Source organism: Aethalodelphis obliquidens, unplaced genomic scaffold, assembly GCF_003676395.1.
Source record: "Aethalodelphis obliquidens isolate GAN/ISIS:26980383/991018 unplaced genomic scaffold, ASM367639v1 scaffold2, whole genome shotgun sequence".
NCBI classification, from domain to species: Eukaryota; Metazoa; Chordata; class Mammalia; order Artiodactyla; family Delphinidae; genus Aethalodelphis; species Aethalodelphis obliquidens.
The window spans coordinates 32,070,480-32,089,050 of NW_020837946.1; the positions used below are offsets into that span (position 1 = coordinate 32,070,480).

The window sequence follows — 18,571 nt, forward strand, 5'->3', positions numbered from 1 at the left end:
CTACATTTGCCTCCCAACTTTTATCAGTATCTTAAAAATAAAGTGAAGCTGATTATCAAAAATGATTATTCCCTGAATGTTAAAGAATGCTTTAAGCATAAAAATATTTTCCATGGATAAACGTAAAAATGAATTACAGAATAATTTTAGTTAGTATTCTTATAAAATCCATCAGTAATGTTCATTTGCTAAGTTTTTAAAATTAGAATTCATTGTAGTTGAAGTAAATTAGGGCTGTTTATATCTAAAGCAATGTGAAATAAATGTTGCAGCTGACTTGCTGGTACTTTTATTCACATTAACTGATAAAACAATTTTTAATAAGACAGCAGTTTTCAAATTTAAATAGTAATTTCATGTTATAAATTTTATATAAAGTAGGGTCTACTGATAAAAGGTTAGTGCTAAAATATACCTGTATATTTATTTTCTGGTGGGATTTAAGGGAATGATTCCTCTGAATTTGGCATTTTATACACATAAATGTGTTTTTAAAGTGAAAATACTTTTAGAAGCTTTTACTGAAGTTTATGGTAGATTCAAAAAGTTTTGCTGAATCTTTAAGAATATTTGATGATCGTATTATAAATATTTTGATAGGAAAAATTCCCTAAATATCTGAGCTACTAAAACTTTTCAGTGTTATATATTTTTTCCTTATGTACATAGGGTTTTTTAAATGAAATATTTCATGGATACACCATTATAACTTGTGATATGCAACACAGCATATCATAGCTTCAGGGCAATTCCTTTACTTCTTTTACTTTCCCGAACTATTTCAGGAATTAATGTGTGCAGAAATTTTGAGGTATTGGAAAGAAAACAGCAATTGTGTTGTACTATCAGGTAGCATTGGCATTGAAGTCCCAAATTATTCTTAGAAAACAGCCTTTTGCTCTGAAGTATTAACCAGGTGGGAGCACAGGGCTTTCTGAAACTTTAAGAGGCCTACATATCTAAAAGATTGGGGTTATTAATTATTACAGCTACATTTCGCCTAAAATTCTAGTGGCTATGTTGCTACATCTCACTGAAATTTATTCACGTGTACCAACTTGGTGTTCAATTCTAGATTTCACTGGCCTAGTGAGATTAATAAAAGGAATAGGTATCAGATGAAAGAAGAACTGAAGATTGGTGAAAGCCAGGGGAAAAGCCTGGTCATCACTCATAGACACTTTTCAGACACACCACCCAGTCAACACTGGCATATATGCCCTGATCCTTATTGGGTGGGTTTCTTAGAAATATATGCAGTGTTTCCTTGAGGAAGTGAAAACGCATCTTTATTTGGTTTTAGGTCTGTTTTGTTTTTCTTTTCTGTTTTGCTTTGTGTTGGGAGAGCTGGTAAAGGACCTTATACTGGCTATATAATGGCCAGTTACATATCTAGGAGAGGAATAAACGGAAGAGGGAGGAAAAGAGAAAATAATATCAGCTACTATATTGAGTGCTTATTCTGTGTTGGGCATTGTGCTTTACATGCCTAACACACTGAATCTGTACAGTGCCTTGTGGAATAGGTACCATTACCTCTATTTTACAATGAAAGGAACTAAGGCAGAGTGACTAAATAACTTTCCCAAGGGTTTGAACCCAGACAGTCAGCAATACCTTGCTGTTTCATCACAGAATTGAAGGAGGATCAAGACAAGGCTAGACTGGCCAGTGCTTCTCAGATCCAGACCTAGAGACAGAACTACATGGGCAGTAGAAAAAAGGCAAAGAGATTTATGCAGCAACATCCCCATCTTGTGGTGTTTTAGTATATTCCCGAATATATTGTTAAAATTTAACAGCTATAAGCTAGCTCTAATCTAAATGAATTGAGGCTTAAATAAAATTCAGATGATGGCTGGTGGTTTCCCACTTTTGATATAATAGTAATGTAATTATTACTCATTAATGTTTATAGCAACTTTTGGAGATAAATGCTGTCATTACACCATTTTACACATGAGGAAACAGGTTAAATAATAAGCCCAGAGTCACATTGCCAGGAAACGACTGAGCTGGGGCTTGAAACAGGCCCTCTGGCCGCAGGGTCTGGATTCTTAACCATCATGCTATATTTATTTTTAAGATTTGCGAAGAGCATATACACATATCAGTAAGAGATGATGAACGTTTTATTGAAGCATTAATGTGTGTTCACAAACCTCCACTCTCCTCCAGTTGTTATCTAAGGTGTACGCTACCAAAACGAAGTGTTTTATTTTGTAACCATGGTTTTGGTAGAAGGTCATTTCTTGATTATGGGTGGGCTCCTGTGTTCAGATCAGTGCTTCTCTATACATCCTCCCCCCACAAAATTCTGGCTCGTAAATGGTACTTTTAACACGTTACAGATTCAGTTCAAGAAAGCAGTGATCCATAACTTGCTTTGCAGAGATTTGTGGAGAGTTTTTGAGAGATTGATAGAGAACGTGATAGCTTTATAACAAATGAAAGATTTTGAAACTGAGAAGGTATGGAGCAAAGTTTGTGTGCAGAATTGACCTTCACATTCACTTCTTGTATGTGTTTTGAGCACAGCTTTTAGATTTATGAAAGTAGTGATGAAGAAAAGATAAAAATACTACCAAAAAAAAGTATGTAAATAGTAGTAGTATTTTTTGTAGTATTTAAATATTTTATGGAAATGGAACCTATTTAACGTTAAAGAAATGATTTCTATCATTGCATAATCCCTTTTCATCTTTATTAAGATAACAACATTTAATCTTTGTTTGCATATGTACTGTTTTCTATTGTCTTTGTTACTTCCCATATGTATATTCATTTTTGGTAAGGATATGTTGAATTTTAATAATATAATGGTTCCATCATACTGTTTAACATGGCATATAGGCAGCCATCTCTTGTTGAACACCTTGGATTGTGATTTTTTTTAACTAACCAATAAGTGTTTAGAAATATGATGGGAGCTTGTGTGAGATTGAGCCTAGAGAGAATATATATTTTTTAAACTTTTTATTTTGAAATAATGTCAAATTTACAAAAATTTGAAAGAATAGTACAAAGAACTCACGAAACTCTTTACTCATGTTCACTAATTTTTAACGTTTTGCCACACTTTATTTTTTATGTATATACATTTTTTTCCTGAACCATTTGAGAGTTGGTTGCATTTATCATGCCTTTTTAGCCCTTAATACTTAAGTCCTTATTTCCTAAAAATGAGGATAATGGCATTATAGATTTGATAGGCCTCCCATTGATGCAGTGATTGACACAGTGCTATAGGATATGTTGACTGAGAAAATGTATAGAGGGGAAAGCAAAAACAGTCTTGATCTGGCCAAGCAAGTGGCATGAAGGCCAAGAAGTAATAGTTATTCATACATTCCATAAATATTGGAGCACCTAGACACTGTGACGGGCTGTAAGGGATAAAACTATGAACATAATACACAACGTCCTTAGGAGATTATAATTTATTGTCTGAGGAAAGGGGTGTCAATACAGACAACCAAAGAAGCAATTTTAGTACAGTGAGTAAAGTACTATGATAGGAAAGACAGAAACCTTGGTTAAAAGGTCATTGATGACTTTGAGAATGAATAACAGAATGCATTACAACTCAAAGGATGAAGACTTTGGAGAAGAAAGGTGGATGCTAGATTGCAGGGAATTAAGGGATAAGTGCAAGAGGTACACCGTAGCTGAATTCAAAAGTAAAAAATAATGAAAGTAAAAAATAATAGTTTAACAAGAGGAGGGTACCCAGAAGAATTGAATGTTTTTCTGTCCTTCTCAGCCCCAGTAAGCTAGACCAGTTGAGTATCAGAGACTGAGATATTAGAAGGGGAATGAGTAGGATCTAGGACATGGTTAGCTTTGGAGGGGAAAAAAGGGTATTTACTCATATAGAAGTGGAGAGAAGGATGAGAATATGGGTGTAGTTGTAGGATACATTTTAGGGATGAAGATCCTCATGATAGATGCGATTTTCTTAGAAATGGAAGGAAGTGAGGTCATAGGGAGAGGTTGAAGGATGAAACCAGGAAGTTGAAGAACTTGGAAACTACTTGTTCCCTCTAAGAACAAGCTTAGAGGGAATGACTTAGAGAGAGGAGAAAAGATTAAGAGTACTGCTAAAGAACAGTTAAGGCCCAGTTGGGGTTCAGTATGAATTGGTACTGGACACACTCTATCTGTGTAGTTCTCCGATAGAGCTCTACTGTCCAGAAGGAGAGTGAGGTTATCCTTAAATTACCAAGGGTTAGGATCATCTGGTTCTTACCTTTTCTATTTTTGCACAGTATAATGAGGTGCATGCAACTTTTCATTACTATTTTGTTTCAATGATTCATTTCAGTGATCTTTTTCTCTTTCTGCATGATAATGAGAACTGCCCTTTTCCACCTCCTTTACCTATCATTTTCTTCCTTCCTGCATTTTCACAGCATGCTATTTCTCTGAGATGTCCCAGCAAGCAGGCCAAGCGTCATATTGACTTCACAGAAGAACAGGCTGAGCTGACACCTGTAAGTTCTGTAAACATGTCCATTGGGACTACTCAAATTTTATTAGCAAAGAGGAATGCATTCTCTACAACTCCTGATGGTGAAACCTTGTCATATATCTCAATTTTTTGAACACAAACAAAGCTTAATAAATAAGCAGAAACAAATGAGCAACTGTATGATACAGTATTATTGAATGTTAAAACTCATGGTAAGAGTATGTTGGTGGTTGTATATCTGGTATAGAGAAATTTTATATCAGAACCTTTTTTATTAAGCTAAGGGCTTCTGTAAATTTCTCAAGATATTGCTAAATTTGGCTGTTCTTCAGAAGGGGGATATCAAGTGTAATGACTCTTCTGCACTGATGCTTAACAGAAAACCTAATTTCTTCAAAAATGTATCCTCTGGTCAGTGGTTGACACACCTGGATGCTTCAGAGCTGCGCTGTTCCATACGGTAGCCACTAGCCACAAGAGGCTATTAAGCACTTCAAATGTTAATCCAAATTGAGATGTGCTATAAAGATAAAAACACATACTGGATTTTGAAGACTTAGTATGAAAAAAAGAATGTAAAATAAAAGATGCTAATATTAGTTTATTTCATCATTTTCTTTTTACTTTTTTAAAAAAGTGGTTATTAGAAAACTTTAAATTACATTTGTAGTTCATATTATATTTCCATTAGACAGTGCTGCTTCAGAGTCATCTATGAAGCATTAAAAAAAAAAAAAAAAAGTCCCTGACCCGCACGCAGTTGAATCAGATTCCCTCTGACCTTCCCTTCTCCCCTCCTTCCCTTCCTCCCTCCCTCCCTTCCTTCCTGTCCTTTAAAAATACTGGTAGTAACCCAGTGAATTGATTCCACAACCCACTAATGGGTTATATCCTGCTTAGTGAAAAACACTTCTCCAAGCTTACCTTTGGCCCCTCCCCTACATTCTTAAGCATCAGCCCCTCGTACTGTAATATTTGCATTGTCATCTACTTGTCTCTTCCGCCCAGGCAGCAGTTCTCAGTCCTTTCAGTCCCAGTACCCCTATTTTATAACAGATAATTTATAGCAATACTTTTACTATCCCGAATGAAATTCATAGATAATATAACTTACCTACATACCTGTTTTTGTTTTTGTTTTTTTAGTGAATTTAATGCTAACACCTAGTATGAAGGAGAAATAGCCAAAAATAATTTATAATATTATAATGTATCTTTCAGGTTTTAAATTATTGGCCATTTAAAAACTGTACTAAAAGACACAATGAAATAGTCAAATCCTATACTTATTTATAATTAATAACTTTGGATTTAAGAAAAGTGAGATCAGAAGTCATTTTTCTAGGAAAAACAAAGCAGAAATATGGGTGGACCCAGAATTAAAACATGTCATGGCACATAATAGCAGACAAAACGTTCCTGTATATGGTAATTTTAAAAAGGGAAATAACCTTAAATGAAGTAGGGATAATGTGCTGACACAATTTATAGATTGCCAAAGAAAAGAAAATGGTGAAGTACAAAATTCTTGCAAATAAGATGATGCTTATTTATAATTGTAGTGACAAAATTATTCCCTGCCTTGTAGTGTGGGATGAGGTAGTGATAAAATGATTTTTATATTTGACTTTTTACATTACAGATTTCTCATTGTGCTATATTTTAAATAATTCTGAAAGATAGAGTAATTGAAATATTTTAAAATAATCTGTGTTAATGAAACTCAGTGAAATTCCTGCCTTTCATGTCTTTTCATTAATTTAACAGTATCTGGTTCTTAATTCTGTTAAAAGGAATATCAGCTCTCTCCTGTCATTTATTTGCATGTGACAGAGTGCACACTGATAATACCAGTTCTCATATTGGCAAATCTTACTTCAAGCTGGGTTTCCATTGGTGAGATGATTTTCCAACATAATGAATAATTCTTGGTAAATGTTGAACGGGAATTAAGTGCAGGCTTCCCTCAATTTATTTTACATGGTAAATAGCATTCCTGGAAGAGTCACTGAATATCAAAATTATATAGAAATACTTTGTTCTTATGTGTAAAATGGAGTTACTGAGTTCTAAACTCAGATTGTTATCAACAGGAATTCCCATCTATAATAAGGACATTAAAAATTCATGTGTGATGTGGGACTTGTTATTATATGACATTGTTCCGTGCTTGCAGGGCATCTAGCATTTCTGACTTCCCTCCTCATAAATACCAGTAATGCCCCCCTCCTCCTCATTGTGACAGCCCAAAATAGCCCCAGCTTTTTATGAAATGCCTCCTTGAGGGAAGCACCACCCAAGTTGAGAGCCACTGATATCTCCCTTTGCTCTGTCTCTACCCTCCACCCCACCCACAGCTGCCTCCTACTCATCCTCCAGGACTCTAGGCCTTTTCAGAAATACTTTGCTGAGCCCCTAATTTGGGTTTAGACACTGCCTCTACCTCTTACTTGCTCCTATACCACTTAACATACTGTATTACAGTTGTCAGTTATCTCCCTATTAGACTCTAAACTCTGTGAGAGCAGGGAGTGCCTTTGCATCTCCAGTGCCTGGCATGGTTCCAGGTTCAACGCTGAATAAATAGTGAATAAATGAAAAAAGGAGGGAAATAGACGAGAGAGAGAAAATGGGCTAATACACCAGTGAAATGGATTAAAAATAGGCTATTGACTTTGTGTTGTTAGTGGTAAATGAAAGAAAATATAAGAAGGCCCTATTTAAATGAAGCTATGTGCATTTTTGTTATGAGCCACGTGTACCAAGACTGAGGCTGACTTAACAGTGTGCCCAGAACACTGTGTCTTTCGCTTTTCTCAGTCCTCCACCTGCACTCCACTCTCCTCATCCCTCTCGCATCTTTCTCCAGTAACCAGTTCTCGGCCACCAGCACCTCCCTCCTGAGCAATTCTAGAGCACTGTGTGACGGGCGCCAGTAGGGGAAGGAAGATAAGGCATTTATTGAAGGAAGGTGTTAGCTGCTTGTGGTTTCTAGATTTTCATTTTTTTCTGCTACAAATACTTGTGGCTTAGAGGGAACGTGGAGCCCTGGCCAGTGGTGAAGCAGTGCATGGCTGAGTGACTGTCCCAAACACAAAGGGGTTATGATCTTGTTCAGCTACTGCTTGTAGTCTCATTTTTTTAGATGTGGTGTTTTTGGGGGTCAACAACCATTAATGATTATCCTCTTTTTATTTTAAGGTATTTAAACCTTTCAGTATTTTAAAATCAGTAACTTCTACTTCTGGGTCTTTAAACAAATACAGTTAGATAATATTGTTTCTTACTGATCAGATATAGATTTTTTTAGTGATTTGAAGTCTTGAGGTGATTTGAGTTTGAAGACTGACTAAATTTTGTAAGATCTTTTTTTTTAAGTTTAAACTTGAATTTAATGTCTAGAATTATATTTACCAAAGAATAGTTTGTTTCGATGGCCTCAAGCAGAATTTTTTTTTAATTTGAAAAATAATTATCTGAATATAGATATTCTACTCATTTGGGGGATCTTTATCTGAGAAAGTAACTTTTATGAGTAAGACAGATAGGACTAGGTTTTCAAGAAATTATTTTCTATATGTTCTACATAATTACGTAAGAATACGTTTTTCCCATTATATATGAATAACAAAAAATGAATGAGAATAAGAGCAATGAAAGTTATAGTTGCTCTTTTTAATTGTCCTCAGTTTTCTTCCTGGTCTTAGCTGATTGCTAACCTCAAATTAAATTCAATTTTCAGAAACTTCTGCTTAACCTGGCGTTTTTATAGGTGAGCCAACTAATCTTTACCTTCAGGGGATTATACCATCTAGGTAAATGAGGACCTAGAGATAATTTTCTCCATTCTTATTATTGTTTGACCTTTTAGTGCTAATATTGATGAAAACGTCCAGTTTTTGTTTTAAATCTTAGGGTTTTTTTTTTTTTAGTGTTTTTTTTCTTGTTTGTTTTGTTTTTTTTTGTTTTTGCTGTACACGGGCCTCTCACTGTTGGGGCCTCTCCCGTTGCGGAGCACAGGCTCCGGACGCGCAGGCTCAGCGGCCACGGCTCACGGGCCCAGCCACTCCGCGGCATGTGGGATCTTCCCGGACCGGGGCACGAACCCGTGTCCCCTGCATCGGCAGGCAGACTCCCAACCACTGCACCACCAGGGAAGCCCTTAGGGTTTTTTTGTTTGTTTGTTTTGTTTTTTGTTTTTTTCCCCCCCAGGAGTAGGTGAAAGGGGCAGGTATGCTTGTAAGGTTCATCTTGAACTAAAAGCTAAAAAAAAAATACAGGCAGTGACATACAATATAGCAAACCCAACACAACATAGTGCAGATATGAGCAAAGATTAAGTTAATATTACTTTCTGTAACAGTGTTTTAATTTTGAAGTTGTGTATCTTGTTATCTGTGACAATGAACTTTATGAGAGTAGGTGCTGTTCTAGTATTTCTCTCCAAAAAATTTGTTCCTCAAGAATAACTTGATATATACTTAGATTTATAAAATATAATATTATAGAATACTTTCTATAACTCTACTCAGCTGTGCCATGCATTGTTTTAAATGGTGGTTAGTAACTACATAACATTAAAAAATAAATACTAACTTAGAATTATTTAGGGATAAGCAAGTCTGAATTACACATATATCAAAACAGCAGCAATTTATACTATATGAGTTTAATAAATACAGTTGCAAAAGCATAACTTACAATGTTTACAACCTTACTAAAAAGGTTTTAAGGGGGAAGAGGACAGTTAGGGACTATGTTATTCACAAATCATTTTTATGAAAATATACTAATTGAATTCATTTAACCAACTTAAGGGAAAACACTTCATAATATTTTGTTTATATCATTCATTTGCTATACAAGTCCTTTACTTGGGCAACACAGTACTGTTAATACTGATATAATGAGTGAATTAATAAAATTTTACTGAAAACACGTGATAACATTAGGCAAAATATTTATGGACATTTTTCCTCTTGGTGTGGCTATCATTGATTTGGTCAGAAATACTTGCAAAAGTTTTAAAACTGAGGAAGGAATAGGGATAGTCATTCGTCTTTGACACCTGTTTATTTGTGCTGTGTGCACAGCACTCAGAAGCACAGCCCTAAAAGACAAATTGCTCTGTGATCTTTGCAGGGTGTGATCCATTTTCCCAGAGCTGAGGGGTCAGCAGGAGTGGGCTAGGGCATGCCTGCTGGCAAAGGTGGTATCTTTCCCTCCCCCTCCTTTTCTTTTTCTTTTTTTAAATTTGGTCATATTTCATTGAGTTTAGGTAAAATATGAAATTAATGGTAGAGAATCATTCTTGCTTTGTCAACGTTATATTTTAAACACATAAAACCTCCACTGACTTCTTTTGCCTTTTTTGTTTGTTTGTTTTCCTCTCTCTTTTCCTGCACAAGCACTCCTATCTGGACAGGGAAACCTCCCTTCTTCTGAGAAACATTGCAGGAAAACCTTCTCATTTGCTGACCAAGGTGATACTTCTTCTTCCACCTGCATGTAAATATTTATTGCCTTATAGGTAGAATGTAATTTCTGTTTTTGACTGTGCTCTCAGATTTCTCAGGTTGTGCTTTCTTATTTTTGCACCTTTGTTCTTAATAGAGGTATTTTTTTCTCTTACTGAAGGTAATTATTTACTGATCTTAATAACTATCAGAAAATACTGAGAGTAGAAAATATTTTCAGTAATTTTTCACTAGTTTTTAACTTTCGTAAATACCTGACAGCCTGCCCAAGTGTGTTGGCACTTTTTCTAGTTTAACACTGTATTTAATTTTGAAGTCTGAAATCATTGTTTAATTTTAACTTACTTCTAATGGTCATCCATGCTGTGAGGTACTTTAGCAAACTTTGTTTTTTAATTTTTGTTTATATTATCAATGCCTCATTTAATTAAACATTTATTTATATAAACAGAATCTTACTTTACATTAGTTTAATCAAATTGGAAGAGAAGGCTGCAATTTAAATTTCTCAGTTCTCTGCCCTCAGAATGGTTTGAATCAGTCCAGCTGGATTTTCATTGGGCTTGCATTTTACAACAATTTAAAATCACTTAGCCACTGTCATCATTAACTCAGGAAGAACAGAATAGGGAAGCTGAACAGCTTTCTACCTCCTCACAAGTCATGTTTTTATTTTGTTATTTTATTTAAATAATGTTAAATTCAAGCATGTCAGACTTGGTTATAGATAGTTTCTGAAGAATATACAAAGTAATTATGGTTTATGTCTCTTAAGTTTTTATTATCGTATCAGAGGGTTTCTTTCTTTTTTTTTTTTTTTTTTGCGGTACGCGGGCCTCTCACTGTTGTGGCCTCTCCCGTTGCGGGGCACAGGCTCCGGACGCGCAGGCTCAGCGGCCATGGCTCACGGGCCCAGCCGCTCCGCGGCATGTGGGATCTTCCCGGACTTTAAAAAATTATTTCTTCTTAACTTTATAAACTTGTGAAAGATGATGGTAAAGCTAAAATTAAAATCTCCATGAGTAACAGCTCAAAGAGAAGACTCAAGAATCAGCAATAGGACTTCCGGGAAGATGGCGGAAGAGTAAGACTCGGAGATCACCTTCCTCCCCACAGGTACACCAGAAACACATCTACGCGTGGAACAACTCCTACGGAGCACCTACTGAACGCTGGCAGAAGACCTCAGACCTCCCAAAAGGCAAGGAACCCCCCCCACGTACCTGGTTAGGGCAAAAGAAAAAAGAATAAACAGAGACAAAAGGATAGGGACGGGACCTGCACCAGCGGGAAGGAGCTGTGAAGGAGAAAAAGTGTCCACACACTAGGAAGCCCCTTCGCGGGCGGAGACTGCGGGTGGCGGAGTGGGGGAGGTTCGGAGCCGCGGAAGAGAGCACAGCAACAGGGGTGCGGAGGGCAAAGCAGAGAGATTCCAGCGCAGAGGATCGGGGCCGACCGGCACTCACCAGCCGAGAGGCTTGTCTGCTCGCCCGATGGGGCGGGCGGGGCTGGGAGCTGAGGCTCCGGCTTCTGTCGGAGCGCCGGGAGAGGACTGAGCTTGGCGGCGTGAACACAGCCTGCAGGGCGTTAGTGCACCGCGGCTAGCCGGGAGAGAGTCCGGGGAAAAGTCTGGACCTGCCGAAGAGGCAAGAGACTTTTTCTTCCCTCTTTCTTTCCTGGTGCACGAGGAGAGGGGATTAAGAACGCTGCTTAAGAGAGCTCCAGAAACGGGCGTGAGCCGCGGCTAAAAGTGCAGAGCCCAGAGACAGACATGAGACGCTAAGGTCACTGCTGCCGCCACCAAGAAGCCTGTGTGTGAACACAGGTCACTATCCACACCCCCTTACGGGGAGCCTGTGCAGCCCGCCACTGCCAGGGTCCCGGGATCCAGGGACAACTCACCCCGGAGAACACACGGCGCGCCTCAGGCTAGCAACGTCACGCTGGCCTCTGCCGCCGCAGGCCCGCCCCGCACTCCGTGCCCCCCCCCCCCCCGCCCCCGGCCTGAGTGAGCCAGAGCCTCCGAATCAGCGGCTCCTTTAACCCCGTCCTGTCTGAGCAAAGAACAGACGCCCTCTGGCAACCTACACGCACAGGCGGGGCCAAATCCAAAGCTGAGCCCCTGGGAGCTGTGAGAACAAAGAAGAGAAAGGGAAATCTCTCCCAGCAGCCTCAGAAGCAGCGGATTAAAGCTCCACAATCAACTTGATGTACCCTGCATCTGTGGAATACATGAATAGACAACGAATCATCCCAAATTAAGGAGCGGTGTGGATGAAAGACTCTTGGTGCTGCAGCCAGGAGTTAGTGCTGTGCCTCTGAGGTGGGAGAGCCAACTTCAGGACACTGGTCCACAAGAGGCCTCCCAGCTGCACATAATATCAAACGGCGAAAATCTCCCAGAGATCTCCATCTCAACGCCAGCACCCAGCTTCACTCAACGACCAGCAAGCTACAGTGCTGGATATCCTATGCCAAACAACTAGCAAGACAGGAACACAACCCCACCCATTAGCAGAGAGGCTGCCCAAAATCATAATAAGTCTACAGACACCCCAAAACACACCACCAGACGGGGACCTGCCCACCAGAAAGACAAGATCCAGCCTCATCCACCAGAACACAGGCACTAGTCCCCTCCACCAGGAAGCCTACACAACCCACTGAACCAACCTTAGCCACTGGGGACAGACACAAAAACAACAGGAACTACGAACCTTCAGCCTGCAAAAAGGAGACCCCAAACACAGTAAGATAAGCAAAATGAAAAGACAGAAAAACACAGCAGATGAAGGAGCAAGATAAAAACCCACCAGACCTAACAAATGAAGAGGAAATAGGCAGTCGACCTGAAAAAGAATTCAGAATAATGATAGTAAAGATGATCCAAAATCTTGGAAATAGAATAGACAAAATGCAAGAATCAGTTAACAAGGACCTAGAAGAACTAAAGATGAAACAAACAATGATGAACAACACAATAAATGAAATGAAAAATACTCTAGATGGGATCAATAGCAGAATAACTGAGGCAGAAGAACGGATAAGTGACCTGGAAGATAAACTAGTGGAAATAACTACTGCAGAGCAGAATAAAGAAAAAAGAATGAAAAGAACTGAGGACAGTCTCAGAGACCTCTGGGACAACATTAAACACACCAACATTCGAATTATAGGGGTTCCAGAAGAAGAAGAGAAAAAGAAAGGGACTGAGAAAATATTTGAAGAGATTATAGTTGAAAACTTCCCTAATATGGGAAAGGAAATAGTTAATCAAGTCCAGGAAGCACAGAGAGTCCCGTACAGGATAAATCCAAGGAGAAATACTCCAAGACACATATTAATCAAACAGTCAAAAATTAAATACAAAGAAAACATATTAAAAGCAGCAAGGGAAAAACAACAAATAACACACAAGGGAATCCCCATAAGGTTAACAGCTGATCTTTCAGCAGAAACTCTGCAAGCCAGAAGGGAGTGGCAGGACATATTGAAAGTGTTGAAGGAGAAAAACCTGCAACCAAGATTACTCTACCCAGCAAGGATCTCATTCAGATTTGATGGAGAAATTAAAACCTTTACAGACAAGCAAAAGCTGAGAGAATTCAGCACCACCAAACCAGCTCTACAACAACTGCTAAAGGAACTTCTCTAGGCAAGAAACACAAAAGAAGGAAAAGACCTACAATAACGAACCCAAAACAATTAAGAAAATGGGAATGGGAACACACACATCGATAATTACCTTAAATGTAAATGGACTAAATGCTCCCACCAAAAGACACAGATTGGGTGAATGGATACAAAAACAAGACGCATATATTTGCTGTCTACAAGAGACCCACTTCAGACATAGAGACACATACAGACTGAAAGTAAGGGGATGGAAAAAGGTATTTCATGCAAATGGAAACCAAAAGAAAGCTGGAGTAGCAATTCTCATATCAGACAAAATAGACTTTAAAACAAAGACTATTAGAAGAGACAAAGAAGGACACTACATAATGATCAAGGGATCGATCCAAGAAGAAGATATAACAATTGTAAATATTTATGCACCCAACATAGGAGCACCTCAATACATAAGGCAAATACAGCCATAAAAGGGGAAATTGACAGTAACACATTCATAGTAGGGGACTTTAACACCCCACTTTCACCAATGGACAGATCATCCAAAATGAAAATAAATAAGGAAACACAAGCTTTAAATGATACATTAAACGAGATGGACTTAATTGATATTTATAGGACATTCCATCCAAAAACAACAGAATACACATTTTTGTCAAGTGCTCATGGAACATTCTCCAGGATAGATCATATCTTGGGTCACAAATCAAGCCTTGGTAAATTTAAGAAAATTGAAATTGTATCAAGTATCTTTTCCGACCACAACGCTATGAGACTAGATATCAATTACAGGAAAAGATCTGTAAAAAATACAAACACATGAAGGCTAAACAATACACTACTTAATAACGAAGTGATCACTGAAGAAATCAAAGAGGAAATCAAAAAATATCTAGAAACAAATGACAATGAAGACACGACGACCCAAAATCTATGGAATGCAGCAAAAGCAGTTCTCAGAGGGAAGTTTATAGCAATACAATCCTACCTTAAGAAACAGGAAACATCTCAAATAAACAACCTAACCTTGCACCTAAAGCAATTAGAGAAAGAAGAACAAAAAAACCCCAAAGTTAGCAGAAGGAAAGAAATCATAAAAATCAGATCAGAAATAAATGAAAAAGAAATGAAGGAAACGATAGCAAAGATCAATAAAACTAAAAGCTGGTTCTTTGAAAGGATAAACAAAATTGATAAACCATTCGCCAGACTCATCAAGAAAAAAAGGGAGAAGACTCAAATCAATAGAATTAGAAATGAAAAAGGAGAAGTAACAACTGACACTGCAGAAATACAAAAGATCATGAGAGATTACTACAAGCAACTCTATGCCAATAAAATGGACAACCTGGAAGAAATGGACAAATTCTTAGAAAGGCACAACCTGCCAAGACTGAATCAGGAAGAAATAGAAAATATGAACAGACCAGTCACAAGCACTGAAATTGAAACTGTGATTAAAAATCTTCCAACAAGCAAAAGCCCAGGACCAGATGGCTTCACAGGCAAATTCTATCAAACATTTAGAGAAGAGCTATCACCTATCCTTCTCAAACTTCCAAAATATAGCAGAGGGAGGAACACTCCCCAAGTCATTCTACGAGGCCACCATCACCCTGATACCAAAACCAGACAAGGACGTCACAAAAAAAGAAAACTACAGGCCAATATCACTGATGAACATAGATGCAAAAATCCTCAACAAAATACTAGCAAACAGAATCCAACAGCACATTAAACGGATCATACACCATGATCAAGTGGGGTTTATTCCAGGAATGCAAGGATTCTTCAATATACGCAAATCAATCAAGGTGATACACCATATTAACAAATTGAAGGAGAAAAACCATATGATCATTTCAATAGATGCAGAGAAAGCTTTTGACAAAATTCAACACCCATTTATGATAAAAACCCTGCAGAAAGTAGGCATAGAGGGAACTTTCCTCAACACAATAAAGGCCATATATGACAAACCCACAACCAACATCGTCCTCAATGGCGAAAAACTGAAAGCATTTCCACTAAGATCAGGAACAAGACAAGGTTGCCCACTCTCACCACTCTTATTCAACATAGTTTTGGAAGTTTTAGCCACAGCAATCAGAGAAGAAAAGGAAATAAAAGGAATCCAAATCGGAAAAGAAGAAGTAAAGCTGTCACTGTTTGCAGATGACATGATACTATACATAGAGAATCCTAAAGATGCTACCAGAAAACTACTAGAGCTAATCAATGAATTTGGTAAAGTAGCAGGATACAAAATTAATGCACAGAAATCTCTGGCATTCCTATACACTAATGATGAAAAATCTGAAAGTGAAATCAAGAAAACACTCCCATTTACCATTGGAACAAAAAGAATAAAATATCTAGGAATAAACCTACCTAAGGAGACAAAAGACCTGTATGCAGAAAATTATAAGAAAGAAATTAAAGATGATACAAATAGATGGAGAGATATACCACGTTCTTGGATTGGAAGAATCAACATTGTGAAAATGACTCTACTACCCAAAGCAATCTACGGATTCAATGCAATCCCTATCAAACTACCACTGGCATTTTTCACAGAACTAGAACAAAAAATTTCACAATTTGTATGGAAACAAAAAGGCTCCGAATAGCCAAAGCAATCTTGAGAATGAAAAACGGAGCTGGAGGAATCAGGCTTCCTGACTTCAGACTGTACTACAAAGCTACAGTAATCAAGAGAGTATGGTACTGGCACAAAAACAGAAATATAGATCAATGGAACAGGATAGAAAGCCCAGAGATAAACCGACGCACATATGGTCACCTTATCTTTGACAAAGGAGGCAGGAATGTACAGTGGAGAAAGGACAGCCTCTTCAATAAGTGGTGCTGGGAAAACTGGACAGCTACATGTAAAAGTATGAGATTAGATCACTCCCTAACACCATACACAAAAATAAGCTCAAAATGGATTAAAGACCTAAATGTAAGGCCAGAAACTATCAAACTCTTAGAGGAAAACATAGGCAGGACACTCTATGACATAAATCACAGCAAGGTCCTTTTTGACCCACCTCCTAGAGAAATGGAAATAAAAACAAAAGTAAACAAATGGGACCTAATGAAACTTAAAAGCTTTTGCGCAGCAAAGGAAACCATAAACAAGACCAAAAGACAACCCTCAGAATGGGAGAAAATATTTGCAAATGAAGCAACTGACAAAGGATTAATCTCCAAAATTTATAAGCAGCTCATGCAGCTTAATAACAAAAAAACAACCCAATCCAAAAATGGGCAGAAGACCTAAACAGACATTTCTCCAAAGAAGATATACAGAGTGCCAACAAACACATGAAAGAATGCTCAACATCACTAATCATTAGAGAAATGAAAATCAAAACTACAATGAGATATCATCTCACACCAGTCAGAATGGCCATCATCAAAAAATCTAGAAACTGGATAAATGCTGGAGAGGGTGTGGAGAAAAGGGAACCCTCTTACACTGTTGGTGGGAATGTAACTTGATACAGCCACTGTGGAGAACAGTATGGAGTTTCCTTAAAAAACTACAAATAGAACTACCATATGACCCATCAATCCCACTACTGGGCATATACCCTGAGAAAACCATAATTCAAAAAGAGTCGTGTACCAAAATGTTCATTGCAGCTCTATTTACAATAGCCCAGAGATGGAAACAACCTAAGTGTCCATCATTGGATGAATGGATAAAGAAGATGTGGCACATATATACAATGGAATATTACTCAGCCATAAAAAGAAACGAAATTGAGCTATTTGTAATGAGGTGGATAGACCTAGAGTCTGTCATACAGAGTGAAGTAAGTCAGAAAGAGAGAGACAAATGCTGTATGCTAACACATATATATGGAATTTAAGAAAAAAAAATGTCATGAAAAACCTAGGGGTGAAACAGGAATAAAGACGCAGACCTACTAGAGAATGGACTTCAGGATATGGGAAAGGGGAAGGGTAAGCTGTGACAAAGCGAGAGAGAGGCATGGACATATATACACTACCAAACGTAAGGTAGATAGCTAGTGGGAAGCAGCCGCATAGCACAGGGAGATCAGCTCGGTGCTTTGTGACCGCCTGGAGGGGTGGGATAGGGAGGGTGGGAGGGAGGGAGATGCAAGCGGGAAGAGATATGGGAACATATGTATATATATAACTGATTCATTTTGTTGTGAAGCTGAAACTAACATACCATTGTAAAACAATTATACTCCAATAAGATGTTAAAAAAAAAAAAAAAAGAATCAGCAATAAAACCCCTTCTTTTGCTTGAGTTTCTCTCCCTAAAGGAGATCTAGGAATAGGGTAGAAGCAGCTTAAAGATGAGGGAAATTTAGAAATCTTAAGCATATGGTAGCCGTGTACGTTATAACCAGAGCAAAGAGCAAAATTCTTCCCTTTTTCTTAGCTCTTCCTTCTCTGTTCACTCTCTCTCTGGAATCCACTCTCATAGCTTCAACTAGGATCTCTGTTAATAGATCAGGTCTCTCTTCCTGAGACGTCGCTGTCAGACATTTCCTGGAAGATGACCAGCACCTCCAGTTCTGCAGGTCTTCAGCTTCCTTAACCACACTCTCCCTGGGGCCTCACAATTTATATCTGTTTTCTTCTTTTGACACCTCTGTTTCTGTACACAATGCTGCCACTCTCCCACTTACCCAGGTTTGAGCCATCTGGTGCCTTTCTTGTCACTTATTATCTCAGAGCTTTAATAAGCTTGTCATAATCTGTAGGATTGGTTGAGTTCACCCACCCATCCATTTCATTCCCATTGCCACCACCCTAAAGCAGCCTCGTATTTTTTATTAGAGCCACGACTCTTGTCTCTATTTTTGCCTGTCCCTCCTCCAGTGCATTTTGTATACTGCTCTCAGATGAAGTATAACATACTACCATTTCCATTGCCTATTTATTCAACAAATATTTGTTTAATCGTGTACTGCGTTAGGTGCTGGGATATACAATAATTTTG

At 38.0% G+C, this 18,571-nt stretch overlaps 1 protein-coding gene across 7 annotated transcripts in view; it reads left to right on the forward strand.

Moving 5' to 3' along the window:
- RAPH1 (Ras association (RalGDS/AF-6) and pleckstrin homology domains 1) overlaps window positions 1–18,571 on the forward strand; it is a 119,722-nt gene that overhangs the window by 46,171 nt on the left and 54,980 nt on the right. For 4 of the 7 annotated variants that reach the window (XM_027123516.1, XM_027123543.1, XM_027123561.1 and 1 more), the window contains exons 5-6: window positions 4,413–4,493; window positions 9,880–9,954. The exons of 1 other annotated variant lie outside the window; for it this stretch is intronic. In XM_027123516.1, coding sequence (XP_026979317.1) covers window positions 4,413–4,493; window positions 9,880–9,954 — 156 coding nt within the window. The remainder of the gene's footprint in view (window positions 1–4,412; window positions 4,494–9,879; window positions 9,955–18,571) is intronic. 2 more of the 7 variants (XM_027123519.1, XM_027123525.1) reach the window with 2 other exon arrangements.